The 20,576-nt window shown below is 40.0% G+C and overlaps 2 protein-coding genes across 3 annotated transcripts; both read right to left on the bottom strand.

Moving 5' to 3' along the window:
• Positions 1–4,937: 4,937 nt before the first annotated feature.
• On the bottom strand, positions 4,938–13,027 carry rab38a (RAB38a, member RAS oncogene family). Of its 2 annotated transcripts, none has more exons than XM_058633179.1 (3): positions 12,122–13,014; positions 8,438–8,718; positions 4,938–6,184 (listed from the first exon to the last, which is right to left on the bottom strand). In XM_058633179.1, exons 1-3 carry the CDS (start codon positions 12,309–12,311, stop codon positions 6,029–6,031), a joined length of 627 nt encoding a protein of 208 aa, XP_058489162.1. In that variant the 5' UTR covers positions 12,312–13,014; the 3' UTR covers positions 4,938–6,028. The 2 variants fall into 2 exon arrangements, with proteins under 2 accessions (XP_058489162.1, XP_058489161.1); XM_058633178.1 differs by lacking the exon at positions 4,938–6,184 and adding an exon at positions 6,202–6,515 and having other exon boundaries at positions 12,122–13,027.
• A 252-nt stretch (positions 13,028–13,279) lies between these two features.
• On the bottom strand, positions 13,280–19,821 carry ctsc (cathepsin C). Its single transcript, XM_058634929.1, has 9 exons — positions 19,505–19,821; positions 19,209–19,394; positions 18,726–18,871; positions 17,834–17,988; positions 17,207–17,362; positions 16,762–16,880; positions 15,530–15,661; positions 14,866–15,098; positions 13,280–14,272 (listed from the first exon to the last, which is right to left on the bottom strand). The coding sequence occupies exons 2-9, from the start codon at positions 19,369–19,371 to the stop codon at positions 14,006–14,008; spliced, it is 1,371 nt and encodes a 456-aa protein (XP_058490912.1). The 5' UTR covers positions 19,372–19,394; positions 19,505–19,821; the 3' UTR covers positions 13,280–14,005.
• Positions 19,822–20,576: the final 755 nt, after the last annotated feature.

The following is a 20,576-nucleotide window of genomic DNA, read 5'->3' as shown; positions in this document are numbered from 1 at the left end:
TTGTCTTGAGAGAAAACAAATCACCACCTGTGTACAGCGTCGGAACACCGCTATACTGAAAACCACAGAACGTGTAGTGCTAAATTTAAAAAAAGTGTATTATAATTATTTAATTAACGTACCAGTTATGCACAACAGTTTTAATATTAAAAAATAGTGATTAGTGCCGCTACATCTGTTTTCAAAAACATGTGGTACATGACCCATGATTGCATTTGTTGCCGCAAGCATTTTTATGATTATTCTGTTACACCATGAGGGATACCAGAGATGCCTGAGGGTCACAAGCCTTACAGAGTTAAGGGGCCTCACAAGCTAAGGCGGTAAAGCTGTGAGTTAATGGGCCGTGTGTGTGTGTGTGTGAGGGGGGGCGGGGGGATATGATGAGTTACAGCTCCCCATGTAGGGATATCCCACCACTGAGTGTTTACAGGTCAGTGGAGTGAAAACACAAACGCACATGTATCCAAATAAATGTACTCCCTGGCAGCCTGACTGCAATTTATTACCTCTATTTATATATGTTACAGCTGTGGAGGAGAGGAGGAATCACAGGACTGGGGATTGGAGAATGCAGAGAAATGGGGCAACAGTTAGAAAGACTAGACTATAGAGAATGGCAGGGTATGGCAGGGTATATTTATATATATACATATATATATATATATATATATATATATATATATATATATTTATATATGTATATACAAAATATACAAAATGGAGACAGAGACTGAAGGTGACCAAGACAGATGAAATGCATAGAGATGTCCGCAGGATTCTGGGACAGCTGAGATCTTGCAGTACACGACGACATCCCCTGTTGCCATGACAACTGCCTCCACATGAGCCATCACTTGGTCCCATGCTTGCTCACCCACACAGAAAGGAGGCACACGTATACACACATACATGCACAGGCTCTGAGACACAACTTTCGAAACATGCCCTTAAACTACCACATTGCCTGGCAACTTACTTCTCTTCCACCCACCTCCCTCCTTTCCATCCTCCCACTCTCAAAACACCCATCCATCTATCTGTCTATCCATGCTGCCTCCCTCCCAGCACATCAACATCTGTGCTCTTGCGTGTTCTGACTGCCACTGTTACACAGTGTGTGTTCACGGAACCATTTCTGTTTCAGGGATTTCCTTTGAGTTTTCAGGGATGTCGGCTCAGTCTTCAAGGTTTAATTCAACTCAACTAAAATAACTGAATCGCCATGCACGGCTATAGTACTATCAAGTATTCATATTTATTTCATAAATAATTTTTGAACCTTGAACTTTCTGTATCTGGCTCGAAGGTCAATGGTGAATTTATTTCACCAAGAAAAATAAATGTGTGTCAGTATGTAAGTTGAAAAGATGTTGATGTGAATTCATCGTGCCTTGTGTGACAATAAAATAACAGAACAAACAAAAGCAAAAAGGAAAACTTTGTTGGAAAGTATCCTTTCTGTATTTCCAATTCCATCATATATTTACCTTGTGAACATGGTTTTCCATGGCTGTCTTTGTGTTTCTGTGTATGTTTGTGAAATACGACACAAACTGCTAGATAGCACTGCAACAAACACGAGATCCACACACCTATAGAGGAATGATATACGACATTCTCAGTGACGTTTCAAGCCCAAAAGACTCCTCCTTCAACACCACACCTGTAAATCTGACACGCAATTCACAAAAGATTAAAACACAACAGAACTTATGAGGAGTTTAATTGTTGCGAGGATCGAATACGCTCAGCACAAGGTCATACCATCTTGGACATTCTGTGTAGGGGCTGTTCAGTGCAGAGACAGTTGGCACAGAGGAGAAGAGCATTGCTGACCAACATTCCATCTAACAGCCAAGTCAAAGAGAGTCAGCAAACATTCTGTCCACACACCAACAGCCTTTGACTTCCCTATAAGCAGGGATCAGGAAAATCAGCCGTTTTGTTTCCACAGAGGGGAATGAGACTTCATCAGTGAGAAGGCACATTCAATACACAATAAACACACATTGACAGCAGTGTATTGAATAATACATAGTGATGGGAAGCCAAATCGATTATTTTAACACTCTGCACTGATATGTCACGGTCGCTGTCCAAGGTGCTGATCTGGCACTCAACAGATGTCAGCGATGTCAGTAATAAATTCTGTTGAACCAAACTGACACACAAACCCAAAAGCAAAAATAATCCTCAGAACAGATATAAAATTACGATAATTACTCATAATTACAAAAGTATGTTTAAATAGATAACAGGCTCCAGTATGCCCAATCCATGCGAATTCAATAATCCACTGTCACGCATAAATCCTGAACATTGTATGTACCTGAAATGATCCTATACACAAAAAAGCCACTTCAGGGACATTCAGGGACATTCTGTCATAACAATGGCATCTGTTGCATACTTTTAAACCACAACGAGGCCATTGATGTGAAAAATGGGAAAGTATCTATATACTATATATATCTACACACTTGTCTTTATAATCACCAATATACTGAGCAGGAGGATGGAGCAGTAACAACAAGAAATTACAAAAGCTAAATCCTGATGCAAGTTTAAAAAAGCCTTACCATCACTCTGTGATGGTCCTCACTATTTATTTTTTATTTTTTTTTAACCTTCACGCTGCAATATGTCAAATAAACAATGTTGTGTTCTTTGGCACATTCTGTGTTTGGTACAAGTACACTGTGGGAACACAAAGAGACTGTGGCTCACTTTAGCTCTGCCAGCAGGAGGTTTTTTTGTGATTCAGACAAAAAAAGAAAGGAAAAAACCTTTTCCAGGGCTAGAAAGTCAGGGGCTGGTTGAGGTTTCACCAGCTTGTGAGCATGTTACATGACAGAGACGGAACTGTGTTTATCTTGCATGGTTCCACATCCTCTTCAAATACTTTGATGACATATTTTAGAGTCCTCATAGATGTATGAAAGATATGAATACACACACGAAAACAGAGTGATCCCATCATCACAACCATCGAGGCTCAGATGAGGCTAATGTGTTATTCAATGGGTGTACGCACCGCCCTCTGTTGAAACAATGTTTTCTTCTTTTTCTTTTTCATTGAAACCCAAGCAAAGACACACACACACACACACACACTCCATGACTCCATGAGGTTAGTATCCACACACAGATGAAAACCCACTCTTATCGATCAGACATGGAGGTGCAGTCGTTACTCTCTTTCATTCAGAGTCTCCCCTGGGATGTGCTTTCGATTCTTCGGCTCTTTCTTTGTTTAATTCACAGCCACAGTCCACCTGCCACATCCTTTATGTCCAACACTTCACTCAAAATATATAGTGCCTCTCTACTTTTGAGATCAATGCCTGTGTTTTCTTGACAAAAGTGCTTTTTTCACACTGATTATCACTGTTGTTATCATTTACATGTTCGTTTTATATAAATTATTGTTATTATATAACAAAGCTCTTTTGCACCATTAATTGCCCTCTTCGCTTGAAGACCAAAGTGTTGGCACTGACATGTAAGGTACTTATGTGTACTCATGGTATTTAAGTGTGTTAATGTCCGTGTGAGAGAAAGAGGGAGAAAGAATGACTTTAAGTCATCCTGAAATCACATGCAACTTTTTTTTCTTTCTTTATACTTTATCTGGTATGACTGAGAAGTCTCGTGATTATAGTCCCTTGTTACGGTTCCTCTATCTCTTTCTTTTTCTGTCTGTCTGTGACAGATAAGAAAAAAGAAAAGGAAAAAATTAAGGAGAACTACAAAGGTAGTGGCTGTAAGGTTTTTTTGCAGCTTGTTGCCTCAGAGACGAGCAGAGAACAGGAGTAAATCTGTGAAATCCTCTGTGTGTGTGTGTGTGTGTGTGTGTGTGTCTGAACAGACTTGTTTTTGCACACACACACACACACAATGTGCATAACCTCTCACCTTTCTCCCTTTTACGTTGATGCCGTAACTCAGATCCAATTATTACAAATTACCGTGACACCATGCCACTGTAAATCAGACTCTCTGCTACAAAGTCAATTGTGTCTTCTGTGGATGAAAACAAACCACAGTGTTAAACAAGGCACAAAATGATCTCTTTAGAGGACGATAATTACTCTGATGCAGGAGAAAGGGCCACGGCTGAAACACTGACAAATGTTAATTAACAGAACGAGATTTTTTTTATTACAGAACAAACAGTATATTGAAATATTAAATGAACTAACGGCGAAAATCAATTTTAGTGGCAGGATTTTAGAAGGCTAAACTGGCACATCATCTTTATTTGGCCTTGATCTAAACTTTCCCATTGTTTTTATTTCATCGTTTAATTGTGAATGGTGACAAATAATGGGAAAAGTCTTGTTGAAGCTGGGCAGCTTAAAGATCTGAATTAAAACTCTTATAGTCTGAAAGAAATTATCATTAATATCAGTGTGTGGTGACCCTAATGCTTTTGAAAGTGTCTCTTTTAAATACAATGCAAGGCCAGCAGTGCTCTACGTTACATACTGTATGCATGATGTTTAAGAAAGGCTGTGTGCTGCTAGGCTGTAGTCACATGACAGGTCATAAAGGTTCAGTTTTTAGTCCTGAAAAAGACATAAGTGAGGAACAGTTCCACAGAATAATATTTTTTTTGAAAAAGTGATACACAGTAGTATGGAAAATCCTTTCAATTATCCATACAGGAAAATTGAAATACCATCAAATTGGTTGTAATGGATGGATGCATGTAAAACTGCATCAATGTCAACAAAGTACACACAGTTTCTATAATCCATGGTCATCGACATAAACTCAGCAGGATTTATTGCAACCGTGACAACAAATGACCTCTAGCTGATGCTAAAATGTCGAAACATAAAAGGTAAGGAGTTGTGTTTAATGCTTTGACCTTCACCCAGTCATTATGTATGAAGAGCCTTTAAAAACAAACATGAAAATACATGCGGGTACACAGTCAGTCATTATTTTTATTATGAATATGTCGAAAACTGGAGCCATCTTTAGTTACTTAATCGCTCATTTTAAAGTATATACATTGCATATATTTGTGTATATACAGTATTTTTGCATTTAAGCCATAATTACAAATTGTGAGATACACATTTCATATAAAACCATTTATTGAAATGGAAAAATAGACATTGTCCTGGCTCTAACATATAATTCTTGGATGCACAATGTTTTTTCATATAACTGTGAATACACTGCCATAAAGTGGCATTAAATAAAATGGGTTATATAATATAAGGAGACATTACATTATAGAATATAGAGTGAACCAGTTGTAGCCGAAAAATGGAGAAAAAGGGACTGGCCCATAAAGAACAGTGCCATAAAAATGACCAGGTGAAATAAAATGAAGATGAGGGTAAATATACAACATAATGCAGTATAACTGTAGTTCTGTGAGGGCTCAGGATGAATTGCTATTGATAATCTGGACAGAAGATTTAGTTTTATGTCAGTTTATTAGGTCAAATTGACATAAAAAACTGAAGATGCTGTTAGGGAGGGGCTGAAGAGAAACAAGGAAGACAGGAAAAGAAGAGTGATCTAGAGACTGAAAGAGGAGAGGCGCTGAAGAAAGTGATAAAGAAACAAGTATAGGAAAAAAGGAGGGAGGAAACGAGGCAGCTTTATAAATAGAGAGATTTCTTTCATTTAGTAAAGCTATACTGTGATTTTCTGCAATATTTCAGTGCAAGTACTCATTACATGTGTCACCATGGTAACCCAAATGGTAGTGTCAATGTTTGAAGTCAGTGAGAGCACGACCTTGACTTTCACAAGTGCACACAGCTGCATCCATCTTCCTTTCTGTCTTCCTCGCTGATCCAATCCATCCATTCTTTCGAGCCAGCTGCATCTCACCCCCCAACACACACACACACACACACACACATCTCTTGAGCTGCCAGAGAGGAAGAGAGTTGGCAGCCATACCTTCTTCTACAAAATCAGCCTCTGTCTCTCGCTTACAGACAAACTGGACTTTGTGTGTACTGAGATACAAAAGGGACATCCAAATTGTCCAGAGTTGTTACTGAGATCTGAAGCAGGAGGAGCATGTCCCACCTTTGTCCTTCTCTAACTGAGGGGTGACAGTGTCGGGGACCTCTGATTGGAGCATGTCTTTCTCACTGGCAATGATGTGTTTCACCAAACAGTTGGCTGCTTCATCGATGTTGATGTTTTCCTGAAGAGAGGGGAAAGTAAAAGAATAAATAAATAGAAAGAAAAACAATAAGGAAAATGGATTAATGCAAACGCGTTCATAAGAGGGAGAAAACGAACGCAGGCGAGTCTAATGGATCGTGACAAGACTAAGTGGAAGAATAAAGTAGCAGTCGGCAGCAATGAAAATGGAGTTTGTTCACAGGAGCCGTCAGTGACAAAGTTACTGAAGAGACAAACAATGTGATCAAAATAAAGAGGTGGAAACAGGTCCCACCTGAACAACGGAACTCAAGAACAAGCAAAGCAGCACTGCTCTTCAGAACATCAGCACTTAAATCACTCGGACTGAGCTGTGGGGCCACAATAAAAAAAAAGGTTTTTTTCAAAGTCAATTATTCAATCCTTTAAATTTTTATTAATTATTTAAATGAAAATGTGCATTAATTGGCTGGAGTTGAAGTTAAGAGGACAGAAAATAAATATAATATAATATTCTTTTAAGTATATTCAACAAACAAATGTTTTTCCTGTGTATATATATTTTAGTGCATGCTGGTTTTTTTCATTTTTCATTATTAGTATTATCTACTGTTCTTTTGAGGATGATATGCTTTACTTCTACTTGAATATAGACATCAAGCAGAATGTCAAGATGGGTTAGACATGCAACTAAGGCAACTCGCCGCGTTCAGCAGTGCTGTCGCTAAATACACCACACTCCTCTGTGAAATGATGAGGATTTAACAAACATTTCCGTGGTGATTGTTGGAGATTAACCCACGTTTTTTAGGATTGTTTTTTTATCTGATCTACAGTTCCACTCTTCCTGTGATGGCACTCTGACCAATCAGTGGCCGACAGTCTGACGACGTCACTCATGGCATCATCTCAGCTCGTTTTGAACCTCGACAGAGCAGGTACTAAGTAAGCAAGAACCAGGTACGAGGTACTGTCGCTAATGGAAACGCAAAATAACCGCACGCTAGTGGAAAAGGGGCCTAAGGCGAATTCTGCGTAGTTTTAAAGTATTTGTCAAACACAAATTGGCTTATGTATGAAATGACTGCACAAGACATCACAGAGCTGCATGCAGGGAAAAAAAACAACTGTCTTTCTTTATTTACAAACCTCTCCTGGCTGTCACAATAAAGCACAATTACAAACGGTCCATTCTCGACAGCAGCCCGAGATTAGACAGCAACTATTTAGAGGATTTAGAGCTGAAAGCTAAGTCGGCAAGAAAGACTAAGTGTTTAAATGAGTTTCACAAGAGGAGAGAAGGAGCAACAATTGTTGATGACAAACGTTCTCTCAGTAGTATGCGACACGGTGCCATCTGAAATGATCGTGATCTATCATCCTTACTGCTCTGCATCTGGGGAGTAAAAAGATAATGAGATAACAACAAAAATAAGCCCCCTCCCTCCCTCTCTCCCTCCTTCCCTCCCTCTCCCGCTCTCTCTCGTGCATCCATGTGCATATAGAGCACATCCAGTGTGACGCATTCGATGATACACCACAGATTTTAGAAAAGTTACAAATCATGAGCAGAGAACTGGATTGTTTACTACATAACAGACACCGACCGGCTTACTGGTGCAACTATTTCATCACATGCCTGCTCTGACTGCGTGTGACCGTCTATAATTTTTCAAGAGATGCATGACTGGTTGTGTTGCTTTTTAAAGCGTCTCAATTACTTCACTTTCAACAGCGTGAATCCTCATCAGCACAGACTCAAGTATCTTTAGAAATTAAAAGTACTCTTTGGTGAGAAAATCCTCTGAGAAACCAAACCTGTTTAACTGTTTGAACGATTGTTTAAACTTTTGCACTGTATTAAAAGTTTGCACGTGAGCTTGTGTGTGACTCTGTGCACGTCTCAGCCTCTTTTTTTTTTTTTTTTCTAGTCATCCAACTGTGAAATTCCTGCATAACATTGGCTGCTGTAATCGGGGCTTGTGCTGGTGTGTCATTTCACAGTCAGAAGTCACTCACTACATTTCAGTGAGTCGTGAGTTTCACTGCACTTTACAGTAACTTTGTTCAGCCGTTTTCTTTGTTTTACTTTGTTTCAAGAGATTTACTTTGTTCTGATCCTGCAGCATCTGCAGCATACAGTAATAACAAGGTTACAACGGTGTTGTCATACTACAAGGGAATCAAGTGTTGGGTCAGACACACCTGCTGACTCAGGAGATTGAACCTCAGAGTTCCCGTCGAAAGGCTAAAGTGAGTGTGTGCGTGTATGCGTTTGTCTAAACACTCTCACCTTTGCCGATGTCTCAAACCACCCCACAAAGCCATTGTCCTGGCAGAACTGCTCCATCTTTATTCCGTTATTAGTGAGCACGTCCCGGCCTTGGTCACATTTATTAGCCAAGAGCACAGTGGCCACATTTTTCCCATTGGCAAGTGTCAGTTTGGAATCCAAGTCCTCCTTCCATTTTGCCACAGCCTCAAAGGAGGCGGGCCTTGTGGCATCGAACACAATGAAGGCGCCCATGGCCTCGCGGTAGTACACACGGGTCATGTTGCCAAACCTCTCCTGACCTGGAAGACACGCACAAACAAAGATACACACACACACACACACGGACACAAATATCATACATTTATTGATTCACACCGTTACATTTTCATTGGTTTTCATTTTGAGGAGAGATGTATCTTTAGTGTGTATGTGTGTGTGTGTACATACAGTATATCTTTGTGAGGACCAAAAAACATGTAAACCAAAAAGGAAGTGAGGACAATGGCTGTTTCCTGTCTTGCTCGTAAGACAATGACACTGTCGCCTGACTTTTTTTCTTAGCCTAACCAGATACCTATGCTGGTCCTTCTGAAAGCAGCCAGTGCAGCAGCAAAGAGGGACAGAGGAGTGAAAATTGATTTACGTGTGTCTGTGCTGAAGCCCGTAAGTACATTCACTATTCGCCTGCTCTCCTGCACACAGTGCACAGATGGATGAGGGCACATGATCAGCTGCAGAACACCGGGGAGGAAGTGTGTCTTGTTCAAGGACATACAACATCACAAGGGCAGTAGTTAGTCATTATTTTGTGCCACACACCAAGTGAAATACTGTTTCTAACTCTCTGAGTAAGCCAATTAGTCAATTACACAATAAGCAAGCATGCGCATGAGCAACAATAGGATAAGATAAAGAACAGGGAAACCACTTGTATGATATGAAACACGAACACACAACCAGTTGTTGCATGGAAATTTGTGCCATGACTATTTTGAGAGTCAGACTCGTCCACTTTCACCAGTGTGAGAACTGACTTTGATAGACTATGCGTGTTTATGCAAGACTCCCTTGCTGAACTGATTTATACATAGAATCGAATGCTCTGCAGCAGCAGACTCCAGCAGCGCAACATATACTGTATATCTATGTGATGTCAAAAAGCCGGACAACCCTCAACCCATCTCTCACATATCTTCTGTTCGGCTAAACCTGTCACTGTGTCAGTGCAGGCCACAGAGAAATGGCAGATAAAAATAGACAGAGAGAGGATGTTATTTGTCTTGGGAAATGTGTAGAAACAGCAAGTGATTTGTTACATCTCTGTCATGAGAAAATGTCAGTCCAGCGTCCAATACTCCAACATGTTTAATATTTGTTTATTTGATATTCACATGTCATTTTGAGCATGTTTGACACTTAAAAGGACAGAGCCAAAGTGTAGTTAAGCCCAGGGTCTGCTGTGTAGTTTCAGGCCCAGCGATGGGAGTAAGTCACACATATGCAAGTCTCAAGTCTTAACCTCAGAGGCTCAAGCATGTCTGAAGTCATTCTTGCAAGAATCAAGCAAGTCAAGTCAAGTCCCTGCTTTAAATCAAGCAAGTAACAAGTCAAGTCGTATGAATATAGAAGATTTCCCACATTTAAATATGCTAAAAAAAGAACGGATAAGAGCTTTACAGTGTGACAGAAACGGCAAGGACTGCTTCATGGTCCCATACAACTGAATTGTTTCGAAATTTAAAATAAATAAAATTGCAGCGCCTAAAATGTAAAGAATACTGACATTAGACCTACATTAAACCATGGAAATCAATATCACATATCTGGCTAAAAAACATGGCACGTTTTGTGCACTTATCATAACCAACTTTTGACCCACCAAGACGTTAACTAGCGTTAAATTAAAATAGCAACCAGGTTAACCAGTCTTAAGTTCCTTTGTGGTTCACTTAGAGGTGTTGCTTGGTTGCCAGGTTTGTACGCAAGGCCGCAACATCAGACACCCAATGTTTTCCTTGTATTTCAATATTTGAGAAAATGAAAATATTCCATTAGTCATTTTACTCAAGTCTAAGTCGAATGTGAAGTCATGAATGTCAAGTCTAAGTCAAGTTGAGTCTTTTACCAACGTCAGTCAAGGAAGTCTCAAGTCCCTCAAATTTGCGACTTAAGTCAGACTCGAGCAAGTCACGTGACAGTAATACAGTAAAAGACCTATGGCACTTTTCTCTTGGGGTGATACTCATCCTTAGATTACAATAGAAGCTTTCTGTATACAGGAGCCTGGGACTCAAATCTCCCTCACATGAGCTTGAAACACATGACTGCTGGTGCTTATTGGAGAAGGAGCACAGGAGGGGAGAGAGCAGCAGGTCAGAGAATTCTTCTAAACCTCAGCCGACACTCATGTGAGACCAGACTGCTGTGGCTGTTAGCTTTGTTATTTTACCCAACAGCATCACAGGCGGCGTTATCGCTCGTTCTCTGCGTTCGCCACAAGCATTCCACTCAAAAAGAAAAGAGAATTTCTCATTCACACATTTTCTATCTTCTAATTAAAACAGACCCTTTCACTCCTCCGATGCGATTAACAGAATGAAACCTATAAAAAAACAGAGGTATCGCATAGATGAAGGTCACAGAGTTAGAAGAGGTAAAAGACTGAATCTCTGTTTGTGTATACATTCATTATGCTGTAAATATACAGTATGACGGGTATGCAATTGTGGTGTAAATGTCATTCCTTGTACTCCTTTTTCAGCTCTTACTTACACACAGTACGACCAGTGATACAAGGGTTTACACTAAAAGCAATGTTAATGCGTCAGGATGCTGCTTTATCATGTGGCGTTATGATGATTTCTCATAAGGTCATGTGGTTCTCAACATGAAACATAAGGCTTGTCTAAATGATTACGGTACATGGATTTAGTAGCTGGTTTTATTTAAAACAATATATACGCATACAGTATTCATACCCTCAATTATGGCGTGTTTCCCTTGGGAGTGTAAATAATTTGAAGCATGTAACTGTAGAAATGTGTGGCTAAACAATGTTAAGTGCTTATAGGTCAGCTGGTACATATGAGGAATGTTAACCCTGGATAACTTTCGACATCATCATCATCATCGTCGTCAGAAAACACTTGACAAAAGAGTTAAAGTGCACATATTCTGGATCACAGCCTTTTTATTCTGACCTCAACCTCTCAAAAGTCGAGTCAAGTGTGTGTGAGGCTTGAAAATAAAAAAGTGACTGGTCCCTTTTAAACAGTGGGACTATGATAATTATTTGATGAATCATTGTTTCTCATCTAAAATTTCATTTAATAACCATTGGAAACTGATTTTTATAGGAAGCACCCTACTGCATGATTATGAAAGATGCATTTCCACTAACATTTTCTACAAAGTGTATTCATTTAATTTTCAACCACTAGTGCCGATTCTCAGTTTAATAAAAAAAAAGGAAAAAAAAGAAAAACCTTATTTCATTTCAAATGTATTTATCCTTTTTAAACATCATATAAAATAGTTTTCTAGGCCTTGACTCAGAAAACACGAGTAAAGTTTGAGTCACACCAAAGTTAGACACAGACCCACCACTTTCGTTTTTGTCAACAAATGACATTCCTTCCATTTGTTAGCTCTCGTGTTTTATCAGTTTATCCATGTGAACCGTGCGTAAAAGTTGGACAGTACCTGCGATGTCCCACAGCTGCAGACGCACCGTCTCCTGGTCCCAGTTGAGGACTTTGAGGGCGAAATCCACCCCGATGGTGGCTCTGTAGTTGGGGCTGAAGTTGTGATGGACATAGCGCTTGATGATGCTGGTCTTACCGACACCGAGGTCCCCAATTACAAGAATCTTATAGAGGTGCTCCTTTTGCATGGCGACCGAGGAGGGCGAGAGCTGTGCATGAACCCACTGTAAAAGGAGAGAAGAGAGGGATGAAAAAGGAGAAGAAGCACAGGACAGAACGGAGGGAAGTGTATAGAGCGTGTAATGGGAAGGGGAGGTACGCCCCTGTCCACAGAGGGAAGTGGATCACAGACGCGTGGACCTTGTGACGCAGGGGAGTAAAGAGGACTGTGCGTAAACTGAAAGACAGACATTCATTAACATTATGCTGAAATTCTACTTTGTATGATGTTGCCTCTGTTTTGTGTGGGAAAAAAAGAAAACCTGCAAATTAGTTTAATTCAGATTAAAGTAAACTAGTAAAATAGCCGTCATTAGTGGGCAATGGTGTAAAATGACAATAATTTAAAAAGTAAAGAACTAAAGTAACTAGAAAGTAAGCAAACGTTAGGAGCCAAACAACAAGAAAGGTAAACTAAAGAACAATCAACTTAGAATTCTACAATGTATGACTGGCAAAAAGAACTGGATTAATAATGACACCGCGGGATATATACCAATGGCCTGGACAAAATTTAATATACTTAAACCTAATGTATCAAAAAGTACTGAATTAAAAACATACTTAAACTTATCAAACAAAGCCACTAAAATAATAAAGAACGGCTTTTTTTGATTCCACCCTTCTTCAGACTCCATGGCCTGTGACCAGTGCTTAGAAGGGCAGCTCCCCCAGGACTCAAGTCTTTTGCCACCTTAGGAAACAAGAGAAAGGAGAGTATACATACACACACACAAAATTAACAGAATGTAAATGTAAAATGTGAATATATACACCGACACTGGTGGGCAGCAGCTGATGTTGCCTCCACAACGTTGATGATTTATTAAAAGGTGCAGAGGACCCTATTGAACCGAGTTGGGATAAACCAACGACAAAAAATTACACACATACATTAAATCATGTAAAGGTCTTCTTTCAAACAAGCAAAACCAAATATTTCTGATACTTTTTATTCAATTCAAACAAAATTTCAAAATGCTTTCATTAAAACAGACAGTTCATTGGGAGGCAGAGCAGCCAGATAATTCACTTTGTCAATTAAGAAATCCCTTTTTTTTTTTTTTTAAATGTTCCACAAGGAACTTTTACAGTTTACCTCACAAAGAAACATGATGGTAATTTGATGAAAGGACATGACATTACAATTGTGCACTGTTTTTCCCTGAGACAAAGAACCAAGGTGCTGCACCTGAACACACATTCCGAACCTTATATTTAGAAGTCCCTTTATACTGTACTTTACAATTAAAAGTCATGTCTCACAGTATGTACCAAACTACTAGTCTATGATTTGTGGTGGCAGCTTCAGCTTGGATTAAACCGATTAAAACTCGTTGGCGGCTAATCACTGAAAGAAAACAAAAAGGAGCCAACAGGTATGTGCCAAATTACCCATATCACAAGATCTGATGTTTGCATTTTTGCTTGTTGTAAGGTTACACTGTACCCCTACTTGCTTTTAAGAACGTCATTAAATCAGAAACGTGCTACTTTAGATTTTCATTTGAGATCATTATTTGCTGAACAAAGGCATAGGGCAGTGACAAAGTTACAGATTTCTGCTTTGAATTTTCCTCAAGCACACATTGAAATCAGGTAAGCTACATGGAGAATAAGTTGCTCTATTGAGACTCTTCATCAGTATGGCCCTCCCACCCAGCTACAGTTTAGGGATGGGGCTGGCTGCCACTGCGATGCTCTCAATAGCACACTCATCACTTCCCCGGCGGATGCGGAAGTAGCCATCTTCGCCCCAGCTTGTGCCCCAGCTGTTCTTGACAATCCAGTACTTCTGTCCAGTCACGTGGCAGCGGCCGTATCCCACCAACAGCACGGCATGGTTCGTCAGCTCGAAGGGATTGTAGATGTCTGCGATGCCTGTGTGGTGGTAGATGCCCTTTTTATAGTGCATGAAATCAGGGTAGACCTGGCGAAGAAATGGGAATGGAAAAGAAATATATATGGTCACAATCTACCGTTCCATTACAGAGTTACTTAAAGCTGCTGTCAGTGATGTCTTTTGCTACTATATGTCACAGGGCTGCCAAAATCTGGAGCTCAGGCCATTTTAAGGCTATACTGTGGGGTCCAGCAGTGATGTTTTGCTATGAAAATTTGAGGACGCAAGCGAGCTAAACAAGCACAATGGCAAAGCATCTGAAAAGTGGCATGTGGAAGTAGGTTCTTCACCCGTTCACTTAGCTGTTAGCTCCACCCTTCCATCCAAGTGAGGAGGCACAGCAGGCATCACAGACAGGCGGCACAGTGAGTGATTAAACTCACATGACTTAAGAGTAAAATAAATAATGTTGACTTTTGAGTAGAGGGTACAAACACATTTGAGGGGGGCAAAGGCATTTAACCATCAAAAAACAGCCTATCATACATAGCAGGGAGGAAAGGACCATATCAGTGACCCTCACGATCAGTGCCAAGTGAACATTTGTGCCAAAAGTTCAACAGATGTTATTGAATGTGACTTCTATTACTGTATGCTTAATATATGTAATGTTGTTTTACCTCAAAGGCCACTCCCATGGGTCCATTCTTTACCAGTTCCAACATCATAGCCATCTCACTACATCCGCCATAGAATCCCCCGACATAGTTGTATTCCGCCGCGTAAACACGGCTGCACGCTTGAGAGATGCCACAGGGGGTGTCTCTTCCAACGTATGGAAAGCATGACTCGTCCACTAAGCCGAAATCCTGTACATACTTTCCAATCAGGTAAGGGAACCCACCATCACAACCTTAAAGAGAAGAGATTAATGTTGGATCTGGTTTGAGATATTTTTGGAGGTTACAGGGAGAAGTCCCAGATGACAAAAATTAAATGGTGCTTCAGGGCTCTTTACAATAATGGGAGTGAAAATGCTCTAAATCAGGGCATTTTAAAAAGGGACTCATCTCAATAGCCCTGTGTCAATGTTGGAGAATGGTCAGACTGCATCTATTCATATCTCTGCGTTGGGTTAAACAAGTACAAACAATTCAATCTTCCTGGGTCAGGCAGGTTATTGAAAAAGGAGGCGCATTCCAAACAAAACTAACATTAAATACAATAACTGGTTGTACTATTGTGGTAGATCTGTGTAATATTGACTTATTCAAGTTACATATATCAATGACAGTATTTGGCGTCAAATGTTGTCAATGGTCAGAAAGCAAGATGGATTTTTACCTTGAGAATATTCAGAGCAAGAGACCACTTGCTGCGGGCTGAGAATGGGAGTCTCACTGTTGTTGGTGAGGATTCGGATGCGAGCTTCGAGCATTCCCATGGAGGCAAAGGAGTAGCAGCTGCCACATGATTCTGACACAAGACGGAGATCGACATTAGTGTGATAAACGCTGCGGTGCACCACAGCTGCTGTCAAATATACCCAACCTTTGTGAAACTTGTTTGTTTTTCCACTGAGTCGACTATTTCTGTAACTAGAAGTAGCCTTGGACTAGATTTCATTGTATTAAATGGTGTTTCTAATACTGTGGGGATTTGCTACATGGTTTAATTTTAATAATGATTCAACTATATTTGGGTCCCAGACTGAATTAAGAAGGTACAACAGTTATTCATTTAGCTGAGAGATCTGTGTTAGTGGGACAATTGGGCTATAATAATATTTTATAATCTGTGATTTAATCAGTCTGTGAAATGATTCTGGAAAACAAAATGTACTTGCAAACACCCGTCAGGTTTGACAACACAATCGCTGGAGCGTTCCAAGACCACACACACGCATATCCCCTTCAAATTTAGCACGGAAATTTACCCTCAATCCTACCATTTTTCTCTGCACTAGAGGGCTTCTGCTGAAACACTACGGCTCTCTCCAGACCCTTAAACCCAGCTCTGCAGAGGCCCTCATAGACACTCAGCATGCATTATCGCTCCACTCACACACTTGGATGTGCAGACACATGGGAGCAGAGCAGAAAGCCAATCTCAAACTGCCCAGAAGGAAGCACAGAAGCTGGTGAGCTACTGTTCAGTCTCTGCCCATATGGACAGCTGCTGGCGTGTAAAGGTCTGGCTTTGTCTGCCTTTTCTGATTAATATTGTTTACATTGTTTTCTCATTACATTAAAGTAATCTGTCTATTTATAGTTTTTTTTGGATGGGATGAATAAAATATCTAATGCACATGCCATCATTCAAACTGAAAAATGTTTGGGTTTCTTTAATTAATAAAATCAGAGTGCAGCAGTGTTTACTGTATCATGTTCTTCCTCGTCATTAGATTTACTGGCAGGACAGTTTGTCAGCCTGGATTAATGTCACGCCTTTCACACCCAGCAGTGGAAAAAACTGCTGGGTTCCAGGTTTACAGTTCCAGACTGAACCATGCCAAAACTGAACTGCACTGTACCACTTGTTGGAAGCACAGCTTAAGACAGCAACAGAGTATTTACCTTGGTTTCGCACAGGGCTTACAAAGTTAGCACCATTTATATTTCTCCAGTCCCATTGCTCAGGTAGACCAGCTGCCAACTTGACCATGTCAGCTTTCACAGGCTTGGGGCGAACACGCCTACAAAAGTAAGAATCAGATCACAAAAAGGTATTTTATATGATATATTTTGCCTAAACTTAAGGCTGTTGTGCAGAAAACCTCAAACCATTGTAGTTAAATAAATGTACTGTAGATCCAGCTTAGTCAGCCCTAGTATTATGTGAGAATTTTATTCATGAGCTCAATTGTGTTGCCTTTATCTCAAACTTATGTGTAATTTCTATCATACACATCCATTAAAAGTAATATGAAGGGACCGATTATACATTTAGAGAATCTAAAACATTATTTTCATACACTTCCCATTCCATTTTTTTTTTTTAGAGATATAGTGATCAACTCACGTTGGGATACGTGAGGCAGGCCCCCCTGCTCTGTGGTACAGCTCCTGTAGAGTGTACATCTCATGCTCTGGGTAGGGCGCAGCCTTCCAGGAACTCTGAATCAAGTTGATGGAATTGATGAAGTCTGGGTTGTTTCTGAAAAGCTTCTGGAGCTGCCTGCAGGAACATTGTGCATGAGGTTATTTGTTTGTTTTTTTAAATAAATGGGCTAGTGTGCCCCATACACAGACAACAAAAAAGTCAGTGTTCAAATTCCTGTGACCATTTTAAATCAGTCGGAGACTGAGTGTACTTACATACTTGCTAAATGTCCATTGTACTTGGCTCAAACTGTCTAAAACCTATTCAGAAATGTTCTTTGGCCAAAATGTTCTGTTATATTTTTTTCTTTTAAGGTTAAGTTTTTGCATAGGGGCATTAATTGGTTGCATTGTTCAGTAACTAAAAAAAAAAAGCAAAAGTTAAAAACAATTTTTTTTTAAAAAGTTGTGATATGATATTTTTGCCATATCACCACTTCAACACGAGTACAAACCAGTTTCCCTATCCCAATCCAGGACTTATTAACTTTTCAGTAGTGTTAACCATTACAGTTCATTTTATACAAAGCTAACATCATTTTCATACCCAGTGCTATAAAGTGGTTTAAAATCTTTATGGGGTGGCACTGCTTTCACTTTCTTCCCCACAAAACAGGCCCAGTTGTTTCCCAGGACATCGTGGACCCATCCTGGCAAAGTCTGGTCACAGTAGCTGGTTACTTGAGTGCCTTCCTCAGAATACTGAAAGGTTAGGGAGACACATAGATTACGTCACAATTAAAAAAAATGGAGAGAAAGTTAATAGACCTCACATTAGTAAATAAAAAGGTCAAGTGTATTTGCATTACATTATTGAGACCAAACAATGGGTTTTATTAGAGTTCCTGTACAACTCAAAAGCTATAAAAATCTTCGCCCTCTACGAGGCTAAACCAAGTCCAGTGAATAAGGAAGTTAAAACAGACAAAACCATGACATGGGTTTGACGACCGACTAGTCATAACATTTCCTTCAGTGTCATGTGAGTGAGGAGAAGGAACAAATGATAGTGTTCCTTGAATGTATCTAGTGTCACAAGGATATGCAGCTAGATACACGGACATATCAGGTTAATGGAGAGGAAATCCAAATCAATTCAAATTATTTATAAAAACACATTTAAAACCAACATTGTTGACCAAAGTGCTGTATAGTAATAAAGCAAACAGTAATCAAGTAAGATGAGCAGTGGATGAAAACACATTTAAAACCAACATTGTTGACCAAAGTGCTGTATAGTAATAAAGCAAACAGTAATCAAGTAAGATGAGCAGTGGATGAGGCAATGAACGTGACCCAGATAATGGTTTTAAATAGTCTGAAGTAAGCATTTATGTGGACCACAGGCCAAACCTGAGAGCAACAATGAGATAATATATTTTTACCAAGAATACCTGTAATTATAGCCCAAATAAATGTACCATCTATAGATCCTTTACCTTGAAAAAGGCAAACCACTTGTAGCCATTGATGACCACTTCAAAGCCCTGGTTGTAGATGATGGTGAAGAAGCCCGTGTTCCCCAGCTCATCTGTGGCTACAGACAGTTTCTCCAGGGTCACTGTCACAGTGGCCTCACCTGTAGCTGAGGAGGAGGAGGAGGATCACACCATATATATGATTAACTTCAGGTGATGATAGGACAACAGTCCTCTGCTATTTCATTTCTTAAGTGGTAAACAGGCCTTACGATGACAATGATAATATACACAAAGAACAAAGCAACAATGTGTGTGAATGAATTTTTGCCTCTCCTATATTATCCATGATTAAGTCACAAAGCAAGACGGTGAAACTTACTAACTGCAATCAACAACACGTGTGAACTGTGACGTAAAATGGCTGGTTCTCTCCATGGACTTTGGTGTGGAGAGTGAGTAAGTGGTCTGTACCTCTGAGGAACAAAGGGAGGTTGTACTAACCTTCCGCTGAGCAGTTGACTGTTCTGTCATGTCCTCCTTTGGACACCTGGAACACCCATGTCCCAAGCAGCTCCTCATAGGTGCAGTTAGCAGGTGTGTCCCCCCGGGACCCGTCAACCCACAGCAGGAGGACACAGAGCAGGACAGCAGCGCTCAGTCTCATCTTCTCACACAGGACTAGCTTACCTGCCCGTAAACACAAAGAAACAGAAAGCTAAACAACGACGAAATCACAACAGAGTCTTCAGAACGAAGACTAATAGTTGTGAGGGAGCTTGTTTAAGTGAGCTACTTACCAGAGTTTAGTGCTTGTGTCCCTTTCTGGCTGTTACTCCTGCAAACTTTTACCGAAGAGCCACGCTACAACTTCCCCACTCAAGATGAGTGACTGAGAGTGCGGAATTAAATGGCGCATGCGCAGTGTCAGTTCTCCGTTGTTGTGTTTTTTTAAAGTCGACAGTAAAGCAGATACCACGAGTCCATATTCTTTCACGTTCTTTTCCTATATGACATAAAACTCACTCTCTGCGGCCCACGAAAGGTCAATAACACAGTATATGCGTCAGAGAGTTAACAAGCGAACACGGAAACAATTGCTATGAAACTCTCTTGCTGTGCAATGTTCCGCCTTCGATTTTTGGTTTCGCTTACATGATCATATGACCAGTCACCTGACAGCTGACAGCTTTCGCAACGTAAACCCCAATGACATGCTGTGATTGAGTGAACTTTTTCTTTTTTTTTATTGCAGCAACTGATAGTGGCTTTCATATGTTTTAGTACTATTAAAGATTGTGTGTGTGTGTGTGTGTGTAAAACAACAACAACAAACAGTAAAATAAAAACAACACAGTTTGTATACAAGTAGGTGGTAAATCTAATGTGCACATTAAAACTGCAGCTCTGTTTATAGGTGGATCCTGTGCTTTTTAAACTTGGTTGGTAATGAACATTTATAATTTTGGTCATATATTTTACTGTGGTATATATATATTTTTTTAACTAATTATAACTGCATTCAGTTTGTGTGCCAGCTCATACAGACAGAGCATACTGAGCTAATATTGCTGTTATTTGTTACACATCAGCATGTTGTGCTTTAGGGATTCCCCTTGTCCAAACTGAAGGACAAATGTACTGACAACATCCTAAAAGATGAAATCCACCTCTATTATCCCACTGTTACCATCTGGAGGACTTGCACCAGGTTTCCAGGTTGAAAGACAGCCTCATACCAAGTCCCATCACTCAGGTGAAACACCTCCTCCATCCAACTGGCACCACCTCCACATCATTCATTCATTCATTCATTCATTCATTCATTGTCTACCACTTAATTCTCCACATGCGGGTCATGGGGAGCTGAAG

This window comes from Solea solea, chromosome 7 (genome assembly GCF_958295425.1).
Source record: "Solea solea chromosome 7, fSolSol10.1, whole genome shotgun sequence".
Taxonomy (NCBI): Eukaryota; Metazoa; Chordata; class Actinopteri; order Pleuronectiformes; family Soleidae; genus Solea; species Solea solea.
This window is presented reverse-complemented; position numbering and strand designations above follow the sequence as displayed.